The 24,740-nt window shown below is 43.0% G+C and overlaps 1 protein-coding gene across 7 annotated transcripts in view; it reads right to left on the reverse strand.

Moving 5' to 3' along the window:
• AKAP13 (A-kinase anchoring protein 13) overlaps nucleotides 1-24,740 on the reverse strand; it is a 335,984-nt gene that overhangs the window by 237,036 nt on the left and 74,208 nt on the right. For all 7 annotated transcript variants that reach the window (XM_042988121.1, XM_042988120.1, XM_042988117.1 and 4 more), the window contains exon 2: nucleotides 9,938-9,981. In XM_042988121.1, coding sequence (XP_042844055.1) covers nucleotides 9,938-9,970 — 33 coding nt within the window. In that variant the 5' untranslated portion in view covers nucleotides 9,971-9,981. The remainder of the gene's footprint in view (nucleotides 1-9,937; nucleotides 9,982-24,740) is intronic.

Genomic DNA, 24,740 nt, shown 5'->3' on the forward strand with positions numbered 1-24,740 from the left:
ATTTCAAATATTCCTCTCTTCTTCTAGTCTTCCCATTGCTACCTTTTTTTCCTCTACTAAAGCCCACTTAGGCTAAGTCTTGTACTTTGACTTCTCCATTCAAGTACTTTGAGTCTTAAGTTCAAACCAACTAATGACCTGTCCTGCCTTCAGCACACGGGCGAGCCTGATTACTGACAGTTTCTGCTACCTGACCAGATCCATCACAAACCCCATGAAACTTTAGGCAAGTCCCTCAATCTCTCTGTAGCTCAGTTTCTTCACCCTTCCAGAAGACTGGGCTCATCACCCCAAAAATACAAGGATTCCTATGACTCATCACACTGTTTCCAGTCCTGACCTCCCTCACAGAGTCCGTTCCCTCGTGCCAAGCTGACTGTGGGACACTCGCTTGGGTTCCTCATCACTAATTTTCTTCCAGAAAAGTACGGTGATGAGAAAGAGGAAGCGATTTTCTCCGGCACATAAAGTATGGATTAATCCAGTTCTCCTTATTCTCCACATTTGACCCTCATTGTCTCCCTGTACCCGACAGAGCTTCAGGCCTGGCCTCATCGGGTCTCTTCCAGAGCGAGCCTGGGGCCTCAGATAAGAGGCATCCAAAGAGCTTTCCTCCTCCTCCCTCGGAAATTTTAAAATCCTGCTTCCTTTTCAGCTGTTAGTCTGGGGGAGGGTTTGTTTACCGTTGCTAATGTCCAGTTGCTTGGTTGCTAGGGTGTGAGGGAGTGGTGGTAGGGCCTATTCTGTTTGCTTGCTTTATAAATACCAACCTTGGCTTCATGTGCATGGCGTTTTCTTTTATCATCTGACGGCATCCCTCGTCCCCTACCCCTTCTGGGAAAGGCCTACGCTTTTATCTTGACAGTGAGAAGGGCTCTGGAGCTAAAGGGTACACGTACTACGTCGGTTAAAAAAAAAAAAAAAAAAAAAAAAATCAGCAGTCACACGGTTTGCTGTATGTAGTCTGCTGTAAACAAGAGGCTCAGACAAGAAGCCCCCAAGGATGCGAGCATAATTCAGGACTCAGGCACTATCTCCAGAGTGCTTTCTCAATGTGCTAAATGAGTAGCTAGGTAACTTATCTCAAAGAACACATCTGTAGAGTAACACCCTATCAGACATTCTACGTCTACAAATACTTCGTAGGGACGCTGCAGAGTTCCTTCCAGTTGTAAGGCAAGTTACACATGTACAACAAAGACATCACTAGTACATTTATTTCCTCGTGGGCAATACCTCCAGTCACAGAAATGGCATCACTGAACTATTCACGGCCCACACAGGGTAAACTAACAGTGAAACTTGGGAAACAAATGAGCAACTTTAAGAAAGACAGCTGTTTTATCAAAACGAAGCAAATTTTACTGAAATTTTAGTAGTCTCAGCTGAATTGCATTTCATTCACTCGCTCAACCAATGTTCACTGAGTGTCCACTCTGTTCCATGTGAAATGCGCTCGGTCCAGCTTAGGTGAGAACTACATTTATTTAAAAACCCCGTGTGTATCCACAAGGGCAGAGACGATCCTCTGTTCGAACCTCAGGCAATCAATTACCACCGTGAACTCTCCCTCGTCCACCTACATTCAAGGGCACACCTTGCAGAGAACAGTGCCCTTTTTAGGAAAATCCAATATGCAAAACATATTAGAGGGGGAAAGCAAACAATTACACTGTCTTCTTTAAATGCTTCATTCCTTTAGAACAGATAAATTAAACACCACCTGAATCAAGGGATTGAAGTTAACATCTCCAATAACCAAACAAGAGTATGTCATGTGTCCTCCTAACGTGGTGTGCCAAGAAGGGCATCTTTTTCGTAGTAGTCCAGCCCAAATCAGGAGAAAACATCATATAAAACCCAACTGCTACAAAACAATGGACCAAAATGTCAGTATCGTGAAAGACAGAGAGGCAGAGGGCCTCCTCCTGATTAAGAGACTAAAGAGACATAAATACAATGTGTAATCCTGGATTAAATCCTGAACTGGGAAGGGGAGGAGAGGGGAGGGAGGGGACAGGAGGAGGATGCTATAAAGGACATTATTGGGATAACTGGAGACATTTGGATATGAACTTACATTACATAAGAGTATTACATCAGTGTTACAATTCCTGTTTTTGTTAATTGTACTGTGGTTATGAAAGAGAATGTCCTAGTTCTTAGGAAATATATGCTGAAATATTTAGGGGGAATAGGGTAGCATGTCTGCAACTTTCAGACAATTCAAAAAATATGTAATAGAATGATAAGCAAATGGAACTAAACGTTTATTAGTAAGGGATGAGTAGAGACAAAGTATTCTTGTAACCTTTCTGTAAATCTAAACTTAAATAAAAGATTTAAAAAAATATTTTTTTAAACACATGAAATGGAAGATTAAATCTGGGTTACTTATAAGAAAAAAGGCCTTGACTTGTACATATTAAGTGTTGTGACATTTGTGTCTTCTGGAACAACTGTGTAAGACAGCTTGGTCTATCTACAGAAAGAAGAAAATGGGTTTGAGAACCACAATTTCTGGGTGAAGCCCTACCTTTTGCATCTGCTAAATGAGCCATCTTGAGTTTCTGCTTCCTTAGTGTGACAGGGTCACAATGTAGCTTCCTCTACTCTCACAAGGTTGCTGTGAGAAGCAAATGCCATAACATATGCAAATGTGCTTTGTAAACTAGAAGGACTCTGCTAACAGAGCTCTTGTTTCTAAAGTATTCCGGGGAAACCACGAAGAGAAAGGTATCATACCTCCTTTACTTAGGTTCTCAAATGGACTGACAGGAACAAATAATTTGGAAATATGTTGCTTTTTCTCTCCCAAGAAGCAATTCAGCCATGAAAGAATATGAAAAACAAGCACATTTTTTATTACACTCTCCTCTGATAAGTGAAAGCCAAATCTGCTTAAAAAAAGAAAAAAAAAAAAAGTTCCTCAACTCAAGAATATCCAATTTATATGGAAAACAAGGATCTTAAATGAGTACAACATGTTCAAACTGTTTCCAAGATACTGTGTTTAAACTGCCCAAGAAGCCAGCCTGCCCAGGGCCAGCACCTCCACATCAGGATGAGTCCCGAATCCCTGAGAGGTCTGGCTTGACCCCAAGCCACGGAAAGTGCTACAGCCTTCAGAGCACGCCCGGAGATGGGTGCTGAGCTGGGACGGGAAGCAGGTGTGGAGAAAGGAGGGCCCGGGGACATGGCCTGTGTGCGTGAAATCCCCGCCAGGCTTTTCCCTCCTCTCCTCCCCCAGAAGGAAAGATTGTGCCCACGCCTGCTTTGTTCTGAGCCGCGGCCACTGTCCTTTCTGTTCCTCCAACTGATCGAGCCGGCCTTCATTTCAGAGCCCTACACCTGTTCCCCGGCCCGAACGCTGTGCCAACATCTCCGCATGGCTGGCTCTTCCGGTCAGTCGGGTCTCAGCTCATAGTGGCACATCCCTCACAGGCCTTCCCTGACCACGCAAACTAAAACAGCCCCTCATCAGGCACTGGCACACCTCCTTGTTGTGTTTATTTTTGTAAAGCTTTTCCTCCTGACGTTTCTTCCTGTTTACGACTCGTAAGCTCCCTGAGAGCAGGGACTTTGGTGTTTCGTTCATGGCTGAATCTGCAGCAGCCAGAACAGAGCCTGGAACAGCGCAGGCACCCGAATGGAAGAGTGAATTTCCAGTTCCATGCCCACACGGCTGGTGGTCAACAAAACACCCTTCAACATGTCCAGAGGACAAGCTCAGGGCCCCTTTCTTTCCCGCATCTGGCAAAGGCATCGGGTGTCACTCATGTTCTAATTCTCAATCAACCGCCATGGTCTCTCACTCGCCACATAATTTGGTCCTGCTGCTTCTTTGAAAATATGTCTTGCATTTGACAAGGTCTCTGTTTCACCCCCACCGAACCCTCTAGGCCCTCATCAGCTAGAAGGATATCCCTCAACCTGTCAAAGTCTGTACCTCTTCAATCCTTAGAAATTCCTCTGGCAACAACCGATGCCCTGTGGAGGCCGAGTGGCGCTGGTGGAACCGCGTGGCTGACGGACCAGAAAACCCAGACGTGGTCACATCAAACACCTGGTCTCCCGAGTTTCAGGTCGCTGTCTTCACATTCCACTGTGTCCATTTCAACAAAAATAAGTCTGTGAGCAGCTTCCTGCAGGCACACCTGGGTGGCTCAGTCCGTTAAGCATCCAACTTTGGATTTCAGCGCAGGTCATGATCTCACAGGTTGTGGGATCGAGCCCCGCATCGAGCTCTGCGATGCTTGCTTGGGATTCTCTCTCTCCCTCTCCCCCACTTGTGTGTGTGTTCTCTCTCAAAATAACTAAAGAACCATTAAAAAAAAAAAAAATATATATATATATATATATATATATATATATATGCGCGTGCGCACACACACACACACACACACACACATATATATACACATCGTTCATGGGTCCAAGCCCCGCTTGGAGCCGACAGCTGAGAGCCTGGAGCCTGCTTTGGATTCTGTGTCTCCTTCTCTCTCTGTTCCTCCCCCGCTCGCACTCTCTGTGTCTCTCTTAAAAATAAATAAAAGATTTTTATTTTTTTAAAAAAATGTTTTAAAAAAATAAACAGCTTCATGCAAACATTCACCAGCCCTGCCACCTGTACAGGCTGTGAACTTTCTTACATTTGTAACTACTACAACTCATTCTGGACACATCTTTATGCAAAGAATGATAAAAATATTTACTTGGAATCCAGCTAATTTTGCTTCATTTATGGATAAAAGTTCTTCTCAGGATCCAGTGTTTTTTTCTTATTTATGAGCAGTTTTCTCTCTTCTGCTGATGATACATACCCCTGGCAGATCCCAAATGTAAACTCAAAGAAAGACTTCAACATACTCGTTCTGTTCTTTTGTTTCTCTCCTTCTCTAGGTACAGAGAACTGACCTCCAAAGGACTGTCACGTAACAGTTCCTTCCCTTTAACAGAATGGCCGAGATCCCCATAACCTGACTCAGTTCACGGAAAACCAAGTATACACTGTCACTCTCCTTTTAAAAAAGGGGGTAACAAACTGCCCCAAGGTATTCTTGCTAACAGACATACTTGAAATGTGAAGTTTAAAATATTCTTCGGGAGGACCTGCCCGACTAAGCACATAATCATATACAAAGGACTTGCTTTATGAAGAATATTCCCCAGAACTGATTTCTAAAGAGCCTTGCTTTCCCAACAGAACGCAGCTTTAAGCTTAGCAAGCTTTACAGTGGTTTCTATTACTAAGCCCCAAAATACAGATTTAAATCACAATTTTACCACTGATTAGCTGCACCACCTCATCAGCTCACCTTCAGAACTCATGTCCTGACTCTACAACAGTGAGGCTGAAGCACATATAGTACCTGCAATCCTTAGTAATTCTAAAGTTCTTGGATTCCATGATGGCAAAGATCAGAAAACTTCTAACCGATCTCTTTTTTTATCAGTTTATTTATTTTTTGAGAGAGAGAGCACGCACATGCACACGAGGGAGGGGCAGAGAGAGAGAGGGAGAGAGAATCCCAAGCAGGCTCTGCACTGTGAGCACAGAGCCCCACGTGGAGCTCGATCTCACAAGCCACGAGATCATGACCTGAGCCGAAACCAAGAGCCACCTGGGCGCCCCCTAACTGATCTCGTTGCAGCTACTCTCTCCCTAAATTATCCTTCACTCTACCGGCAACTAATTTTTCCAAACTACCACTGGGTTCATTTCCTATTGCTGTTAAAACAAATCACCTCAAACTCTGAGACTTACAACAACACGGATTTATTATCTTACAGGTCTGGAGGTCAGAAGTCTGAAACAACTTTCATTGGGCTAAAATAAAGATGTCACGGGGCTGTGTTCACTGAGCAAGCTCCGAGAAAAAACCGTTCCCTTGCTTTTTCCAATTTCCAGAGGCTGCCTTCCCCGGCTCATGGCCCTTTCCTCCTCCTTCAAACCCAGCAGTGTGCCATCTGCAAATCTCTCCGACTCATGATTCTCCTCTCTCACTTATAAGGACCCTTGTGTTTACACTGGGCTCCAGATAATTCAGGATAATTCTCCAGATAATTCAGGAGAAGCTCGCATCTCAGGATCCTGAACTTAATCAAACCTGTGAAGTCTCTTTTGCCATGTAAGATAAACATTCACAGATTCTGAAGATTAAGTCACAGACACATGAGGGAACCGCTCTTCTGCCTATCACAACTACTGAGTAGCGTAGGCCACCTAATCAAAAATCTGCAGTGACTGAAACCAGACAAGGACACCAGGAGAAAACTAGAGACTGTATCTTTTACGTACAAGACACAAAATTCCTCAACAAAACATGAGCAGACCAAATCCAGCAACAAAGGAGAAGGATTATATACCACAACAAAAGGAGACTTATCCCAGGAATGCAAAGTTGGCTTAACATTCAAAACCAATCAATCTAATACACTACACTAATGAAATGAAAGAAAAAAAACCCACATGATCATCTCACAGACACAGAAAAACACATTCAACAAAATCCAATGCTTTTTCATGACAAAATAATCAAACTAGGAACCGAAGGGAACTCTGTCAACTTGATAAAGGCACCTACGAAAAGCCCACAACTAAGAACATCATACCTGATCAATGGGGAAAGTCAGAATACTTTCCCGTTCTTTAAGATCAGAAACAAAACCAGGATGTCTGCTCTCACAAGTTCTATTCAACACTGTACTGGAAGTTCTTACTCAGGGCAGTTAGGCAAGAAAACCAGAAGGCATTCAGATTAGAAAGCAAAAAACTAATCTGTATTTTCAGATGACATCATCTGTATGCAGAAAAATCTCAGGGATCCACTAAAAAACTATTAACCAATAAACAAGTTCAGAGAGGCTGTAGGTTGTAAGGTCAATACACAAATATCAACTGTATTTCTATATACTAGCAGTGAACAATCTGAAAATGAAATGAGAAAACAATATCATTTATAATAGCATCAAAAAGAATTAAAATACTTACAAACACATTTCACAAAGGTACAAAGTTTGTACACTGAAAACAATAAATCGTTGTTAAAAGAAATTAAAGATGACCTAAAGTAGAAGAGAATTAACAGTCCAGAAATAATTCCTTACATTTAGGATTGATTTTTAACAAGTGTGCCCAAGAAAATCCGAGGTGGAAAGAAGACTTTTCAACAAATGGTGCTGGGACAGCCAGATGTCCACATGTCATAAAATGAAATTTGGAGGCTTCCTTACAGCATACAAAAAAAACGTACTCTGGAGCCATACACTTAAATGCAAGGACTTAAACTGTAAAACCCCTAGAGGAAAGCACAGGAGTCCATTTTTTGTGACCCTGAGTTACATAAAGCCTTCTTAGATATGATAACAAAAGCACAAGTGGTAAAGGAAATGATAGGTAGGTTGGACATCATCAAAATTAAAAAGTTTTGTGCTTCAAAGGGTACCATCAACAAAATGAAATGATAACCTTACAAAGGGAGAAAGTTTTTGCAAATCATATATCTGATATGGGATCCAGAATATATAAAGAACTCTTAAAACTCAGTAATAATTAAAAAAAAATTGTTTAAATAAGCCAGGAATCTGAATAGGCATTTCTTCAAAGATACATAAATGTCCAACAGCACCTGACAAGATGCTCACAATCATTAGCCATTAGGGAAATGCAAATCAAAATCACAATGACTTTCCATTTCACCCCCACCAGGATGAACAATCCAAAGTCAGATTAACAGCAAGTGTTTCAAGAACGTGGAGGCACCAAGACTCTCAACATTGATGGTGAGATCTGAAAATGTGCAGGTACCGTGGAAACAGTGTGGCAATCCTCAAAATGTTAACCAGAGAGTTACCATGTAAGCAAGCAATTGTACTTTTTTTTTTTTTAAGGTTTTATTTTTAAGTAACCTCTACATCCAACTTGAGACTTGAACTCACAACCCTGAGATCAAGTCACACGCTCCACCGACTAAGCCAGCCATGCGCCCCAACAAGCAAATATACTCTTAAGTACACACTCAACAAAAATGAAAACATAAGCCTACCGAAAACTGCTGCTGACAGCATCATTATTTATAATATTCAAAAAGTGGAAACAAGCCAAATGCCCATCAACCGATGAATGGATAAATTAGATGTGGGATACCCATACGACAGAGTATAATTCATCAACAGAAAGGAACAAAGTACTGACACTTGCTCTAACGTGTACCTTAAATACATTCTGCTACATGGAAGAAGGCAGTCACAAAAGACCACGTGTTGTAGGATTCCATTTACATGACATTTCTGGAATAATAAGTAAATCCATAAAGACAGAAAGCAGATAAGGTGTTGCCAGGGGCTGGAAAGGCAGGGAATGGTGAGTAACTACTAACAGGCATGGTGTTTCTTTCTGGGCTGATGAAAATATTCTTAAGGTAGATGGCAGTTACGATTACACAACTGTGAATATACTAAAAACCACCGAATCGTATACTTTAAATGTGTGAGGTTTATGGGGTGTGAATTATATCTCAATAAAAGCTGTTTTTAAAAGCCCAAGTACTCAGTTCATGTGCAAACCCACTGTTGAACGTAATAAATTTTCAAGAAGTCTGGAAAGAAAATAAATACATAAAATTTCTTCTAAGAAATACATATATTTTTATTTGTTACATTTAACAGAAAAAGCATCTATGCAGAAGAGTGATCCCAGGAATGCTCTATCCTAGAAAGGTATAGGACTATTAGTAACACAGCATGATTTAAAATAAACAAATCATAAAATGAACAGCAGATTTCAAATAAACACCATCGAAGGCTCCTGAGTGGTCTCCACGTCTCTGCCTTCACGACTGATCTTCAGTCACCTTTTTAGACTCGCCTCCCTACCCCTCACACAAGTTCAGCTGGGCTAGGCTTTCCCCTGCTCACCTCCCACCACTCACTGAATGCCCTGCTCACCCCTCTACCACCTATCTGCCTTAGATCTTGAATGAATTCTGAGGACTTTTCACCCAACCAAATGCTTCTTAGTCTTTAAGGATGTGTCCCATCAAAGAAATTTTCCTCACTCTTTCCAGACTATACCAACCTATCCACCGACCTCTGACAGCTTGAACTGTCCATACCTCTAAAGGGACTCCTCACCACCCCCATTCAGCTAATGCACTCTCACAATAATTAAAAAAAAAAAAAAGAGGGGCGCCTGGGTGGCTCAGTCGGTTGGGCTTCCGACTTCGGCTCAGATCATGATCTCACGGTCTGTGAGTTCGAGCCCCACGATAGGCTCTGTGCTGACAGCTTGGAGCCTGGAACCTGCTTCAGATTCTGTCTCCCTCTCTCTCTGCCCCTCCCCTGCTCATGCTCTGTCTCTCTCTGTCTCAAAAATAAATAAAAACATTTAAAAAAAAAAAAAAAAAGACAGAGACAGAGACAGAGAGAGTCACCTATACTTTACCTTTCCAGCCTTGATTCATTGATTTATCCATGTCATCTGCCAGCTCCCTCACTTTGGGAAGAGAGCAGATCAGCTTTCACCCAGAGCCCTAATGTAAACGGCACGCTTGCCAATGACAGAGCGCCACCTAGGTGCAACGCAGGGTAACTCTCCATGGCCGTAGGAAGACCTCCACACCACTTTCACAGAAATGTGCTGACCGGGAAAATAAGAGCCCCCGTATCGTTCCGCAGGGCAATGCAGTTGTGTGATAAGTGCGTCTTGCACCTGACCAGTTTACCTCACATCTTACAGGTATTATCTGCCAGCTCAGTGCCATTCATGCAAGTCATTTAGTGTTCACCAAATCAAATTCACTTTCTGAAGTACACTACTTGGATAGATGGCTAAAAATTCCTGGGATCATCACATGACAGCAGTTTTGAGTTTTCTTATAACAAGTAGAAACCATGGATGAGTGCAAAATGACAAGAAACCTCGCGATCTACTCACATATAACGGAGCTTGCTGTGGATTAAGTTTCATGACCCAGGACACTGAAACAGAAAAGGGAAAAATAAATGAGAATAGAATTAAAAGTTATGATCACAGCAGTATAAAAGCCACAAATGCTAGGTGTCAAGTACGGCTCTATGACCACAATCAAAAGTCTGAGATGATGGGATGCCCAGCTTTCCTTAGAAGTGTGGGAAGGTCAGAAGGTCAAGGACCGCAAAACGTCTTGTAGCCCAGAGTCAATCTCTTTAACTGGGGAGAAAGACTTTGATTGAAAATTAAAGACAAAAGGCTTCACTGTCCTGGGAGAATTTTCAACAACCAACAGGATATTGAATGCAGTTACCAAAGCAAAAACAGCGTATGGTCAGTTACACTTTTACATAATCCCCCAAATTTCACAAAGTGTCGCTTGGCCAGAGTCTCTTCCAGTCACCAGGGAACATGGGGGGAGAGACAGCAGAGGTCCAGAGAGCTCTCCTCCTCTCCACCCTTGGAGAAGGAGAGGCTGGCCTCCACAAACTACAAGTTCTTACCCTCCTCAAAATTAACAGCCAGATTCCCTGATGTTATCTTCACTAAATGAATTCACACAAAAATCTTAGGAAGAATTTTGAAGACTTCCAGGCTGGTTAATACATTTCCCAAATATCAAGAAAAGCATACTCTCGAAAGTTTAACTTGGTGATTTGACCAGGAGTTCATGCTAAAATATCATAGTCCAGAATCACGGACTTCAGGACAGCAGGCCCTTTGCCAAACACCCTGAATTTGAGTATAAACTGATGCTGTCCTCACAGAAGTCAGAGAGGCCGACCCAAGGGACTTTATTATAATTCGATCTAAGGAAGTTTCTTACTCTTAGCAGGTTAAATGAATTAAATTAAGGGGCATGTACTAACTAACCAGTGATGTAAACAACAGTATAGAAATGTCATTCACACGTGCAAAAATATAGGTGAAATCACATTCTTTGTGTTCTACCAGATCACAAAAACCTCACTAACAGTGAACTGAAACCCAAACAGCATAAACGAAGGCAGGTTATCAATGACTAAATGTTTAGAAGAAAGAGCAGTGAACGTCCTAGCCACCACGCATAACTTACATAACAGATTCCTCTTAATATTAAAATCCTCATAGATCTACCAGTTTGGCCAGGCTGTGTATGCCCGAGATGAAGGCTCACCCAAAAAGCAGTTAACACATACTTAGGGGGAAAAAAACAAAAACCAAAACTGTAATCAGGCTCCTAAACCCAATCATCTCCAAACCACTTGCAAGCCATAGGCTTTTCAGCCAGGGGCTCCGCCACAATGACGGCCTTCACAACCATCCCTGTTCTTTCTCTGGTCGGCTCCCCAGGCTGTAAGACACCTGGCTCAAGGCACTCTTCCCTTCCTGTCTTCATTTAATAATTTTGTACCCATAGGTGCTAAAAATCACCTGCAAAAATCCACAGCGAAAAACCAAGCTTGAGAAATGCAGCAGTAACTAACTCGTTCAGTCGAAAAATAAGGTAGATTTCCAGCCCATCAAATTCAAATAGCAAGCATGGATGGAAAAGAAAGACTGAAGCATTTGAGTACTTTTCTCAATGCATTAACTATCCATTTAATTTAAAATAAAGTTTCCTGTGCTTACGAGCCTTTTAATCAGCTTTCCAGGTCCTGCCCAGACTTGCCTGGGACAGAGGATTGAAAGAACCTATAACTTTAGAAACTTCGGGCAACTACGTTTGAAGAGACCACAAACATCAAGCTATCTGAGCGGCCCCACTGCACTCAGCGGGAGGAGCTGGGGGAACCCACATGGTTCCAAGGAACGGCTGATGCCACCTCAACTGGTGGGTATTATGAACTCGTCAGAACCCATACAAGTTGTTCTGATATGAGGATTAAGGAGGAATGACAAAGTGTCTGTCCCTGACACTGGTCAAAGGGACACGCCATTGTTATGCTGGCAACAGAGGCTGTTGAAAGAATAAATCTGTCAAAAGTCATCAAGGCAATGACCCCAGAGGCAACAGATTTGTAAATTCAGATTGCTTTAAGCTTCTTCAGTGCTGACACACAAGAGGAAAGGCAGGACTAATATTTATAGCGCTAGAAAGCTCTATAAATGAACTGAATATAAATTCAATATTACATTTAATCCCCATAAAAAGACATTATTTTTCCCCGTTTCACTGGTGAAAAAGAATTGACTCTTTCAATGTTAAATTATTTATCGCCAACTTTAAGAAGTGAATGAGCCTAAATTCAAACCCCATCTGATGCCCAAACATGTGCTTTTCCCCCTTATCAGGATAGGATCTCCTGAATGACCTCAATCTACAAACTGACTCCTCCTCCCCTGTCCACCCCCACTCCCCCCCCCACCCCCGTCTAGCCCTCAATCGACACACACTATAGACTCCCCTTGACTTTGTTACTTTAACTATCACTGTGCATCTATAATGTGTCAGGCATGGTACTCCCCAAGGCACAAAGGGTACAGAAGGAATAAAGACAAAACTCCCAACCTTCATAGAGCTTATTCTAGGAGTAACACAGATAAATACAATATTAAAATAAATGGTTTTCAAATAGTGATAAGTTCCATGGAGAAAAATAAAGAGAAGAGGGAACAGGAAATGAGAGGATCCTGTTTTAAATATGGTACTGAGGGAAGGCCTCTCTGAGGTGACATTTACCCCCCCAAAAGTGAAAAGAGATTAAGAGGGACACCTGGGTGGCTCAGTTGGTTAAGCGTCCGACATCCACGCAGGTCATGATCTCGCAGTCCATGAGTTTGAGCCCCGCATTGGGCTGTGTGCTGACAGCTCAGAGCCTGGAGCCTGCTTTGGAGTCTGTGTCTCCCTCTCTCTCTGCCCCTCCCCCATTCTCTCCCTCTCTCTATCTCTCTCTCAAAAATAAATTTAAAAAAAAAAGAAAAGAGATTACAAAAGCATGTAATAGAGGTAACAGGTGGAAGGTGTTCCCAACTCTCAAATTGGCCCCCAAACTGAGAAATGAGAGTTCCAATGCTTAACCATCAGAAAACTTGTTACCTATAACGCACAACTTACTCTACACATTTATAAACTTACTTTACTGGAGTGAGAATCGTGTTCTAAAAGACGGAGCACACTGCAGGAAGGCAGTCTCTGGATCAGAGTGAACACACTTAAAACCCAAATTTATTCTCTAAGGCCAACTGAAAGTCTTTGCTCTGTCGATGGGATCTTTGATCGAGCCTTCCCCAAAGGAAAATTAAAGAGGTGTACTACTTCTTCAATGATTTCATCAAGGAATTTTAAGAGGGAAAACCCTACAATTTCCTTCCTACTCAGTAACCAGTGAATGTCTTTGACCGAGTCCACATTTCCCTGGGCTGCTTTCGTGTAACACAAGTACCACACGAGACAGGCATAGGGGGGTCATAAAGGAAGGCTGCGTGCCATGAGAAAGGCAATGAAATGAAAAGAGCAAAATTCGGACACTTAAGTAGGATGTGATGTCAAGCATGTTCTCCGAATCTCCCACTCTGCAGCAGCCAGCAAGAATTCAGGGTCATACTTCCGGGGCGGGAGGGTGAGAAACAGAAACTAGGTAAGTAAGTATCCTCGTTCTCCCATTTTCCATGTTATTTCCAAATGCTGACAGAAAACAAATGGAATAATTTGCTGTTGTAGAAAAGGAACACATTCACTTTATGCCAAAACAAGATCTGTCCAATCGGAATACAACGGTCTCAATGACGGGTCCGGCTCTCCTGCAGCTCTCTTACAATCCTGCAGCTCTCCTACAGCCCTGCAGCTCTCCTACAGCCCTGCAGCTCTCCTATAATCCTGCAGCTAGCTCTCCTGCAGCCCTGCAGCTCTCAGGGCGCTGGATAAACCAGCACAGTCTGGGCCTACAGCCTCCTCCTCCTGCACTTTAGAACAAACCACCATCAGCCTTTTCCTCACAAAGAGCCAGGGGCACAAACCATCGTCAGAACGGACCAGTGTTGGATATGCAGTGCTTACAACAGGTTAACAGTGGCAAAAGTTTTGGAATTTTTTGCAACTCACACTACCTGCAAAGGATTATGAAGAAACTCTGTCTCTATAAAGGATCACATGGAAACTCAGGTATAAAGTGATACGGCTGTTTGACTGGTTTGGGAGGGGCGGGTAGTGAGGAACAGAAAGCACTTCCATAGATTAATGTGTCTGAACAAATGAATGTAAAACTCTAGAAGCTACAGAAACAGTACACGCTTTAATAATAGGCACACATTTTCTGTAAAGGGCTAGATGGTAAAGATTTCAGGCTTTGACTGACTTATTTCACTTAGTCTAACACCCTCCAGTTCCATCCACGTTGTTGCAAATGGCAAGATGTCATTCTTTTTCATCATCAAGTAATATTCCATTGTGTATATAAACCACATCTTTTATATCCATTCATCAGTTGATGGACATTCGGCCTCTTTCCATACTTTGGCTATTGTTGATAGTGCTGCTATAAACATTGGGTACATGTGCCCCTATAAATCAGCACTTCTGTATCCTTTGGATAAATTCCTAGTGTGCTATTGCTGGTCAGAGAAAGACAGATATCATATGTTCTTACTCACATGTGGAATCTGAGAAACTTAACAGAAGACCATGGGGGAAGGGAAGGAAAAAAAAATAGTTACAAACTGGGAGGGAACCAAACCATAAGATTAGACTCTTTAAATACAGAGAACAAACTGAGGGTTGATGGCGGGGAGGGGAAATGGGGGATGGGCACTGAGGAGGGCACTTGGGATGAGCACTGGGTATGTTACATGTAAGTGAGGAATCATGGAAAGTTACCCGTGAAGCCGTATACTCTGTATGTTAGCTAACTTGACAATAAATTATATATTAAATAAAAAAAAGATTTCAGGCTTTGCAGGTCATATGGTCTCCGGTACAATATGTAAATGAACGGGTGTGGCCACGTTCCAATAAAACTCTATTTACAAAAAGAGGCAGCAACTAGGGGCGCATGGGTGGGTCAGTCAGTTGAGCGTCCAACTTCGGCTCAGGTCATGATCTCACGGTTCATGAGTTCGAGTCCCACGTTGGGCTCTGTGCTGACAGCTCAGAGCCTGGAGCCTGCTTCATATTCTGTGTCTCCCTCTCTCTCTGCCCCTCCCCCACTAGTGCTCTGTCTCTCTCTCTCTCTCAAAAATAAAATAAACATTTTAAAAAATTAAAAAAAAAAAAAAAGGCAGCGGACTAGATTCCACTAGTGTGCCATAGGGTGCCAACTCCTGAACAAAATCTAACAAAATACCTCTTAATATGCCAAAGAAGCAGGGTATCCCCATTTAACAGCTCTCTATGTCTCAAAGATATTTTCAGCTAAAAAAGACTTCTCAGTAAAGTCATAGGGTGCTGTGCAATATCCTCTAGACCAGCAATCAAATTACATGGGCAGGCATCCCAAATTCTCTACTGAGTGACCGTCCGACTTCAGCCAGGTCATGATCTCGCGGTCCGTGAGTTCGAGCCCCGCGTCAGGCTCTGGGCTGACGGCTCGGAGCCTGGAGCCTGTTTCCGATTCTGTGTCTCCCTCTCTCTCTGCCCCTCCCCCGTTCATGCTCTGACTCTCTCTGTCCCAAAAATAAATAAAAAACGTTGAAAAAAAAAATTTAAAAAAAAAAGAATTCCTGCCTACAATATGAAGTTGGTGGAAGAATTAAAAGAGAATCTAAGTGAAGTGCTTAAGTGCACTGCCATGTACAGATCTTTCTGCAGTTTCTGGGTCTCAATGGAGACTACCAAGGAAAATACTTGGGTAACTGTCAATGGTCAAAATAAAAGGCATCAGGTATCCAGAGAGATACATCTGTCTAAAAATACACTGGTGGGTAAATCACAGTTCTAAGATACAACAAAATAACCCCAGAAAGCAATCTGGAGGAATAACAAAATGTTAAATGCACATATTTCTGGGAATTAACAGGAAATTTTCATTCCTAAATTATGTTTCGTAATTGTAACTATTCAGAACGAACAGATACCACTTTTATAATCAGGAAGAAGACATTATACACAGCACATCTGTTTTAAGTCCCCTGTCATTCAATGAATCACAACTCAACTGGAAATAAGTAAAAAGACATTTTTCCTAAATGTGCAAACTGAAGACATCTACAATCTTTACTAAAGATCCCTAGAGATGAAAGAAAAGCAATTAAAATAAGAAAGCCTGCACCTATAGGTATGTAAATAAATCATACTCATTATTCTTTAGCCATATCCATACATTATACTAGGGAACCCTTTAACAGGTGCTCCACTCTTAGTGAAATGTCCCTGAAGAGGAGGTGGGGAATTAAAAAAAAAAAAAAAAAAAATCACAGGCCCAGCACTGCCATCAGGAATTACAGCAACCTTCAAACTCTCCCTGAATCTGTTAGCTTCTTGATCTCGGGCCATTTCCTAAGGACCAGCTGTCCAGGTCTGCTGAACCTACCACTTCAACAGACATGGTTTTGGTCATTCACAACAGGGAAGCTTCCAAATCCACAAGAAAAGATGCGCACACCACCTCCACAACCAACCTCAGCCCCAAAAGGAGAAGGGCAGCTGTCTCAGACAAGTGCAAATAGAGGATTTATACCTGCAGGGTACGTCCCTGGCAGCATATGCCTTCAAATGAATCTCCATAGCCAGGAGATTCACTAAAACCCGGCTGCGGTAAATCCTTCGAAACCCACAAAAATTGGGGGTGAGGGTTAACATGGAAATGGCAGTGCATACCCTGGATTCTTGTAAAACAGTCAGTGCCTTGCTCTTCAAGGAAAATAACAGGATCCGAAGACTCTTTCCTTCATTCCTAAGGAGTCTGGGCTGGTGACTGTAAACATGCTACTCGCTCATTGTGGGTGGGAGCAGGGAATTCTAAACAATAGAAGAACACAGCAGGGTACAAAGAGCGAACAGGCTTTTCCTGTTGTGGATGTCAAGTTCTGCAAAATATATATATAAACGACTACAGGCACCAAATAGATTTCCTGAATAAGGACTGAGGAAATCTTCCAGGAACCTAATTTGTCTTCTTCTCTTTAAAGGTGCGTTAATTAATAATTGAGCAGTTTGCTTCTCAAGCACGGATTCTCAAACCTTAGAGCACATGAGCATCAGTTGGGGGCTAGAGAACACAGATTCTTAGCCACCCCCCCAACCCCCACAGCCCCTGCCCTCCCCGCCAAGCCTCCGCATCCTCTTCCACCAGCAGTGAGTCCAAATCAGGAGACGGTCCCTGGTGATGTTTCTGCTTCTGAATCATGGCCCACGCTTTGGGAAGCAATGGTGTTGAGATCCACAGCATGTGTCTGATTCTCTTGTGGCACAGTTAGGCCTCTGTGTCCCACTATCCCATGACACGGTACTCTAAAAACCACCAAGAAAAACAGTCAAGCACTGGTCACACACAGCTGGGGGGTGGGGGAAAGGGGACCCCCGGCAGGGAGGACAGGATAAGAATCAAGAGTCCAACGTGCAGCAATACTCACAGTGAAACAAAAGGACACGGCAGATTAAAACAAAAACCAGGGGTGCCTGGGTGGCTCAGTCAGTTGAGCGAGCGACTTCGGCTCAGGTCATGATCTCACGGTCTGTGAGTTCGAGCCCCTCCTCGGGCTCTGTGCGGACAGCTCAGAGCCTGGAACCTGTTTCAGATTCTGTGTCTCTCTCTCTCTGACCCTCCCCCATTCATGCTCTGTCTCTCTCTGTCTCAAAAATAAACGTTAAAAAAAAAAATTAAAAAAAAAAATAAAACAAAAACCAAAAACAATCAAAACACAAACACCCACATTCACTCATTTATTATTTATCCGTGCCGAATTATCCAAAAGGCAAAATGATCCTGAACTCAGGGCAAAAATACACACACGAATAATCAAAGTAATTAACGCGGAATTAAAAAAAAAAATCAGAACTCTTACCAAAATAATTAAACAATGAGAGAGATTTCTTTTTTGAGAGAGAGTGAGACGCACAATCTGAAGCAGGCTCCAAGCTGTCAGCACAGAGCCCGACACGGGGCTCGAACCCACGAACAGCGAGATCATGACCTGAGCTGAAGCTGGATGCTTAACCAACTGAGCTACCCGGGCGCCCCAAAGAAATTTAATTTAAAAATGAGAACGCTGACTTCTTCTACTCAGAGTTTACTTTGAAATTCATACGGGAGAGAACATCGGAACTTTTCAGTACTTAGGGCCTCCCTTTCATTACATGTGTTTATGATATCTGCCTGGCACAAAAAGACTCAATGATGGCAGATAATCTCCTGATACTTCTGAGCCCCTGAAATACTCCATGTACAGTGAGCTGCTGAGCTTTAGAGATAAATAATACTAAATTGGCCCCTACCAATTTAGTAAGGGGCCTATAGAGGGAAGCGGATCATTACGTTAGAGTATTACAAGGGCAATAATAAAAATGTTACAAGAGTCAGGAAAAAAGAAGCCCCGACAGTTTCCTGGAGGAGGTCAACCCCAAAGCACGTTTCACCCAGTGGACCCAGGAGGAGCACGTATAGGACAAGACAGCACAGTGGGCTGCTGGGAACCAATCGGGATGAGAAGTACAAGCAGGGGATGAAGGGAGAGGATTCAGGAGAGGCACTCATGTAAATCCACACGCCTCAAAGATGTTTGGCCTCAGAAGCCAAGGAAGGGAGACGGAAGAAAATTTACAAGCCGCCATGACACCACTCTACCCTGAAGACCTTACAGCCTTATAACGGCAACGGCATCAACCAAATCTACCTACACCTTTTTCCCAGCCCCTCCCTTTTTTTTAAGTGCAGCTCAAATGTCTATTCTTTCACAACTGCAGGCTCAAAGATTCACAAAAAGTAGCACTGGGAGAAGTTTGTATCATGGAGCCTAAACCCAGACCCAGCAAGTGCGCGTTGTGGGTCACAGGCAGGGAGGCCAGGCCAGCCTCCCACCGTGGCTTCCCTGAGGTGCAGCGAGCGAAGGCTGGCTTCCCGATCAAGTTCCACGGGCCCCAGAGTCCGCATCCGAAACCCTAGGCAAATCCAGTCGGCCACAAGGCTCTACAATTGTAAGAGGGTCTCAGAAGCAGCCCATTTCACCCTTCTTCCCCAAGCAGGAATCCCTGCGGGTCCACCTGCCTCAGCTTGCTGACCTGAGTGCCAGCGCCTTATCACCTTGAGAAAATCTCTCCGTGCTCCACCGGCTCCTCTGACTCAACCTTCCTAAAATACTACTCTCCTTCTGTAGCTCACTCTCTGCCTGCACAGCAGAAAGTAACCCTTCAGAAAGGCTCCTTTGAGGCACCGACCTCTTTTCTTTAGGGAGTTCTAGGGGAGGGCGCCAAGATCCGATCTGCCCTGCCTCAAGAGAGTAACAAATATTTTTATTTATTCAAAAGAAAATGTGATCACAGTTTTGGGGAGACATTTAACGCCTCTTAGTGATTCTAGAGCTTCCAACCTCCAGGGCTTAAAGGTGGAGCCCTGCACCCTGGGTTCACAAGCTCAGATGGCGCAGTGACAGACACACACATGGGCAGCCTGGGGCCGGCAGGTGCCGGCAGGGAGATGAAGCTCACTACATTTCCTCTGTTAAAAAAAATTAAAAATAAACCAGTATCATATTTAATTTACACGAATTCTCCATGAGCCACTCTGGTGAATAATGACGATATTAAAGGACGAGATGACCGCTAAACTGAAGACAACCTGCTAGCATTCAGGAATTCATTAACAACCCCTCACAGAAGAAGGTAAGGATAAAAATCCGACTGCAATAGCATTCAGAGGAGACAGACTTGGATCTGAGTTGTAACTTCAGCACTTCCAGACAAGTCACTTAACTGCTTTATTTTCATTAGTTAACTGGGTAAAAGTAAGCATAAAAGATGTGTGTAGGGAGCGCCTGGATGGCTCAGTCGGTTGAGCGGCCGACTTCGGCTCAGATCATGATCTCATGGTTTGTGAGTTCGAGCCCCGCGTCGGGCTCTGTGCTGACGGCTCAGAGCCTGGAGTCTGCTTCCGATTCTTGTCTCCCTCTCTCCCTCTGCCCCTCCCCTGCTCATGCTCTCTGTCTCTCACAGATAAATAAACATTAAAAAAAAATTAAAGAAAAAGATGTGTGTAAACTGTTGAACACAGTAGTAAGCAACACAGACATACTCAGGAAGTTCCTGTCCCTACTGTCTAGTATGAATGACACGAGCAGCTGCGGCACTGACCTCGCATGACACGCAACGGCCAGGCCCCGCGGACCACCCCCATCACTGTGTTGATTCCAATTTCTAAACAAAGGGTGTCCAGGAGGGGATGCACACCCCAGCAGACGAGGTCCTCTATGAAATACGTGCCTCACTGTCGGTGAGCTCTCAGAGGCCATCCGGGCTCCCCCACCACCCTGACAGTGTTCAGTGGGTCGTCTGTGCAGATGACCCTGCCGGCACTCATTCCCCACACCCCCATCCAGCCCTGTACGCTCTGGCAGCGTGTGCCACGCTTGGCCCGGTCCCCACGCTTTGCTCACGATAATGTCCTCCCCACCTTGCTGGTTCTGATTGTAGGACGATTGTGGGTAATCTAACCCAAGCAGTCAGCAAGAAGTCACTTCTTTTTTCTTTCATTTTCTTTCTTTCATTTCCATACTTGCCTTTTCTGCTCACTTTGTTTATTCCACTCTGTCACACTGCAGATGTCTTCCTCAATGCTCCTGCCTCAGCACATAGCACAGTGCTGTGCACCCGACAAATACTAAAGTACCTGACATGAACATCAGAGACGGAAATCAATCAGCAGCTTTCCTGCACCATTTGACAGCAAAGGATCCGCAGCTATAGCTTTAAGAACAAAAACCAATCTATCAAAGCCAAGATAAGTCAGTCTGGTCCCAGAAGGTTCACCTAGTAGGTCATCAAAGGTAGTAGGGATCCTGCCAAGTGTTAAGAAATCCAGCCTGTATCAATTTGCTTAATCGGCCAGAGAGGCAACAGGGACCAGAGTGGAGGAATTCAGCATCGTCTAACTGGAAAACCTCAAAGCCAAAGGGAGGGCAAAGAGCTGCTTAACACTACACGTGGGCTCTCATGTGATGGTTGGCACCTCTGGGGAGAACACAGTACATGTTATTTCAATTCCCTTTTGGTGTTTAACATAGGTTTGTGGTTTCCTGCATCAAAAAAAAAAAAAAAAAAAAGTTTCTGCTGCTTTGCAGAGATCTACAGAGAAGAAAACTCCAAATGGCTATTACAGGTGAGAAGCTTGCCGCCAGCTGTATCCTGTTATCCAAAGGAAACGGAACTGTAAGCTGCCAGAAGGTCCAGGTACCGGACAGCAAGACCATCCATTATTAAGTGCTGACATGCTTGTCCCCGTGGCAGTAAGAATAAACTATAAATTTAGAAGAATTTGTACACAGCTGGGCTTTATGTAAATTAACTTCAGTGGGGGGTTAAAATAGATATCCGGTAAAGAGACTGACAAATTCAAGCCTTTATACTTCCTTCATCCTTCCCAACCTGTCATCCGAAAAGCAAGCAACCCAATGGGCTCAAGCGATTGTAACCCATCTGGAAAAACTAACCACAGGCAAGTGAGCTCTCACACAAATGCAGACATGACTGAGCTGGGTGACCTAACCTGAACAAATCCCAGGGCCCCGAGTGGCTACTCTGTTAGGAATCATTTCACAGCGACATGCAGCCCATCTTCTCGGACACATCATATGACAGAAGCACAACCACATTATTCCCACAAGTGGCAGGCAGAAGGTACTATAAACACATGCTAGAAATGTCCATGTTGGCTTTTAAGCTGCCAAAGTGGTTCTCATATCTCAAGGATAAAATACTGCCTTCAATGTTATAACTCTTCAACACTGAGAACATCTTGAGAACAATAACACCGTAAAACACAAGACAAGTGGCTGGGTTGTTGTTGTTGTTTTAAACCATCTCAAAATCGGAGGGAAAGTTTTGAACAGCAAAAACTTCAGGTAAAAAATACATATTTTGGGGCCCCTGGGTGGATCAGTCGGTTAAGGATCCTACTTCGGCTCAGGTCATGATCTCACAGCTCGTGGGTTCCAGGCCCGCATCGGGCTCTGACAGCTCGGAGCCTGGAGCCTGCTTCCAATTCTGTGTCTCCCTCTCTCTCTGCCCCTCCCCCCCTCACTCTCACGCTCCCTCGCCCTCTCTCTCTCAAAATAAACATTAACAAAATTTTTTTCAATACATATATTTCATAATTAAGTGAAAATGTTACAGAGTCAAAGGAACTCCAATATTTTCAGCAACCTTCTATTAAGGTTTTCTAAAAATATCATTTTAACTTCTTAAATGAAAAACTTGATTTTTAAAGAAGAATTTCTATTCCTAAAACACCCTTAGCCTGAGTTATCCCTTGGGGAGTCATTCTTGTTTTTATAACATACAATGAACAGAGTATTTTTAAAAATCATGAATAGGGGGGCACCCGGCTGGCTTAATGGGTAGAGCATGTGACTCTTGATCTCAGGATTGTGAGTTCAAGTCCCATGCTGGGTGAAGAGGTTACTTTTAAAAAATTAAATAAATAAATAAAAATCACTGATGCATTCGCTGTAGGCGGAGCAAACTAGGATCCGTCAACTAAAAGCACATGAAAAGCATCCCACCACTTCTAACAATCTAGATGCCACAGAGAACAAGAACATGCTACAGAGCCTATGATAACGTGATTAGCAGTTTCAGCAAAGAACTTAGCTTCTTAAAGATAAAAACTTATCAGTATTCTGAAACGACAGAACTGTTTCTCAACCACTAGATGGGAATGGCATCCCTCAGTCATCTCTGCTCAATAACATGCAGGATGAAGTGAAAAAGAAAACGAATCTGTGCTCATCAGTGCCTAGAACAGAGGAGCAGGAAGTACCTACGCATTTTGAAAATGGTAACTTACATAACAGTTGTGGCTAATTCTGTTTGAATGTTAATAAAGAAGGTCACTTTCAATTTGGACACACTGGTTCACCAAAACAATCATAACAAGTGCTTGACAATACGAAGGTAAAGAGTTGGTAAGATGAGATCCCAACTAAGTTAAATGTTCAGCTGCTAATTGGATCAATTCATTGAAAACTGCTTTAAAAGAATGATTAAAAAGGCAACTTTTCATCCAATTATTAAAAGTTATTGCCAGGCTAAATAAGGATGATATTACACTTCTTCTGGATTTAGAAATAAGAAATTTAAGAGAAACTTTAGAGATTATTCCTTAAATTTCAAATTTTCTGAATTCCTCTTAATAGGAAACCCTTAGAGGGCAACATATGTTAATAACTTATTATACAATGCAAGAATGGAAAATTAATTTCTCCACTTGAACTAATTTAAAAAATAAGGTTGTCATAAAAACTACAGAATTGTTGCTTTAAAACATTTACTTTTCTAGGTATGTGGAGAGAAAAAAGATCCATGACAGAAATGCATAATGATTAATTGTTGTTTCTAGTACACAGAACATGTTACTATGTACATAAGATTTCAGATATTTAATAGATGCCGAATACATACACAAAAATCTAGGTAGAGAAAGTCAGACATCTACTACACGGTGCTCTTTCCTTTAAAATTACAATACTTCAGCACCTGGGTGGCCAGTTGATTAAGCATCTGACTCTTGATCTCAGCTCAGGTCTTGATCTCAGGGTTGTGAGTTCAAGCCCCAAGCTGGGTTCCATGGGAAAAAAAGAAAGAAAGAAAAAGTAATGATAAAAATTACAATACTTTAAAAAACATATATATAGGTGTCTCATAAAATTAATGTTATCACAGAATGACCCAAGTGCTAATAATTTGGTCATAATGAACACTTCAACTGGCTATTCTTCCTGAAAATCTTTACAAGCAAAAAGGAATTTAGGGGAAAAAGACTAAAATTTCCAGGCACACTGTGCTACAAGTAAAACCGTTGCTTTTGTCAGGTAGGAGTGAGGGTTGGAATGAGGGGCAGGTATCTGTGTGTGTGTGTGTCTTCAAAGAGTCCAGACTTGATGTGCAAGGAGATGAAGAAGAGATGAAAACATGCAAACAAAAGGTATTTGAAAGGCAAAAAAGGGAAATAATTCAATTCAACAAATATTTGAGTGTGGACTCCCAGAACAACAAACTATAGATAGTGCGGATAAACTCTCTGGAGAGTCCTGAGATCCTAGCTGATTGTCCACATAAATTAAATAGGCCCTAAAGATGCCCCCCCACCCCACCCCGCCTACAGTAAACAGCTGGTTCGTGCTACCTTAGGCATGGTCAGAAGACAGCAAGAATTCAGACTGATCTGGAAGACCAAGGTTGGTGGCTCCAAAGATCTGAGATGGACAAACTGAAGAAACCAACAGCTTACTCATCACATCCCATGCTGCCTGACAAGTGGATGAACAACTCTGGCCCCGCGAAGAGGGTCGGAGTTGGGGTGGGGGGAGCAAGCAGCTGAAGTCCAACCCCTTGCTGGCTAGGAGGCCCTTCTCCTCTGTAGGAAATGGAGTTAATAATCACTTGCCTCTGAACGCTGTAAAGCAAATAAATCTGGGCAGCACTTGAGGGAGGTGGGGACACTGAGCAGATATTCTATAAACTTGGTCTTTCACTGACACAAACCCAGCAAAAACAGGAACACCTGACCTGGAACGACCAGCAAGACATCAAGAGTAATGCAAGATGGGAAACAATCAGGAAACAAAATCCTTGCTCCTTACTTAGCAGCCACAGCAGAATCCTTGAGAAACAGAGGCTACTCAATTAACCACTAGCTTGGAA

The sequence above is a fragment of the Panthera tigris genome, chromosome B3 (assembly GCF_018350195.1).
Source record: "Panthera tigris isolate Pti1 chromosome B3, P.tigris_Pti1_mat1.1, whole genome shotgun sequence".
NCBI lineage: Eukaryota > Metazoa > Chordata > Mammalia > Carnivora > Felidae > Panthera > Panthera tigris.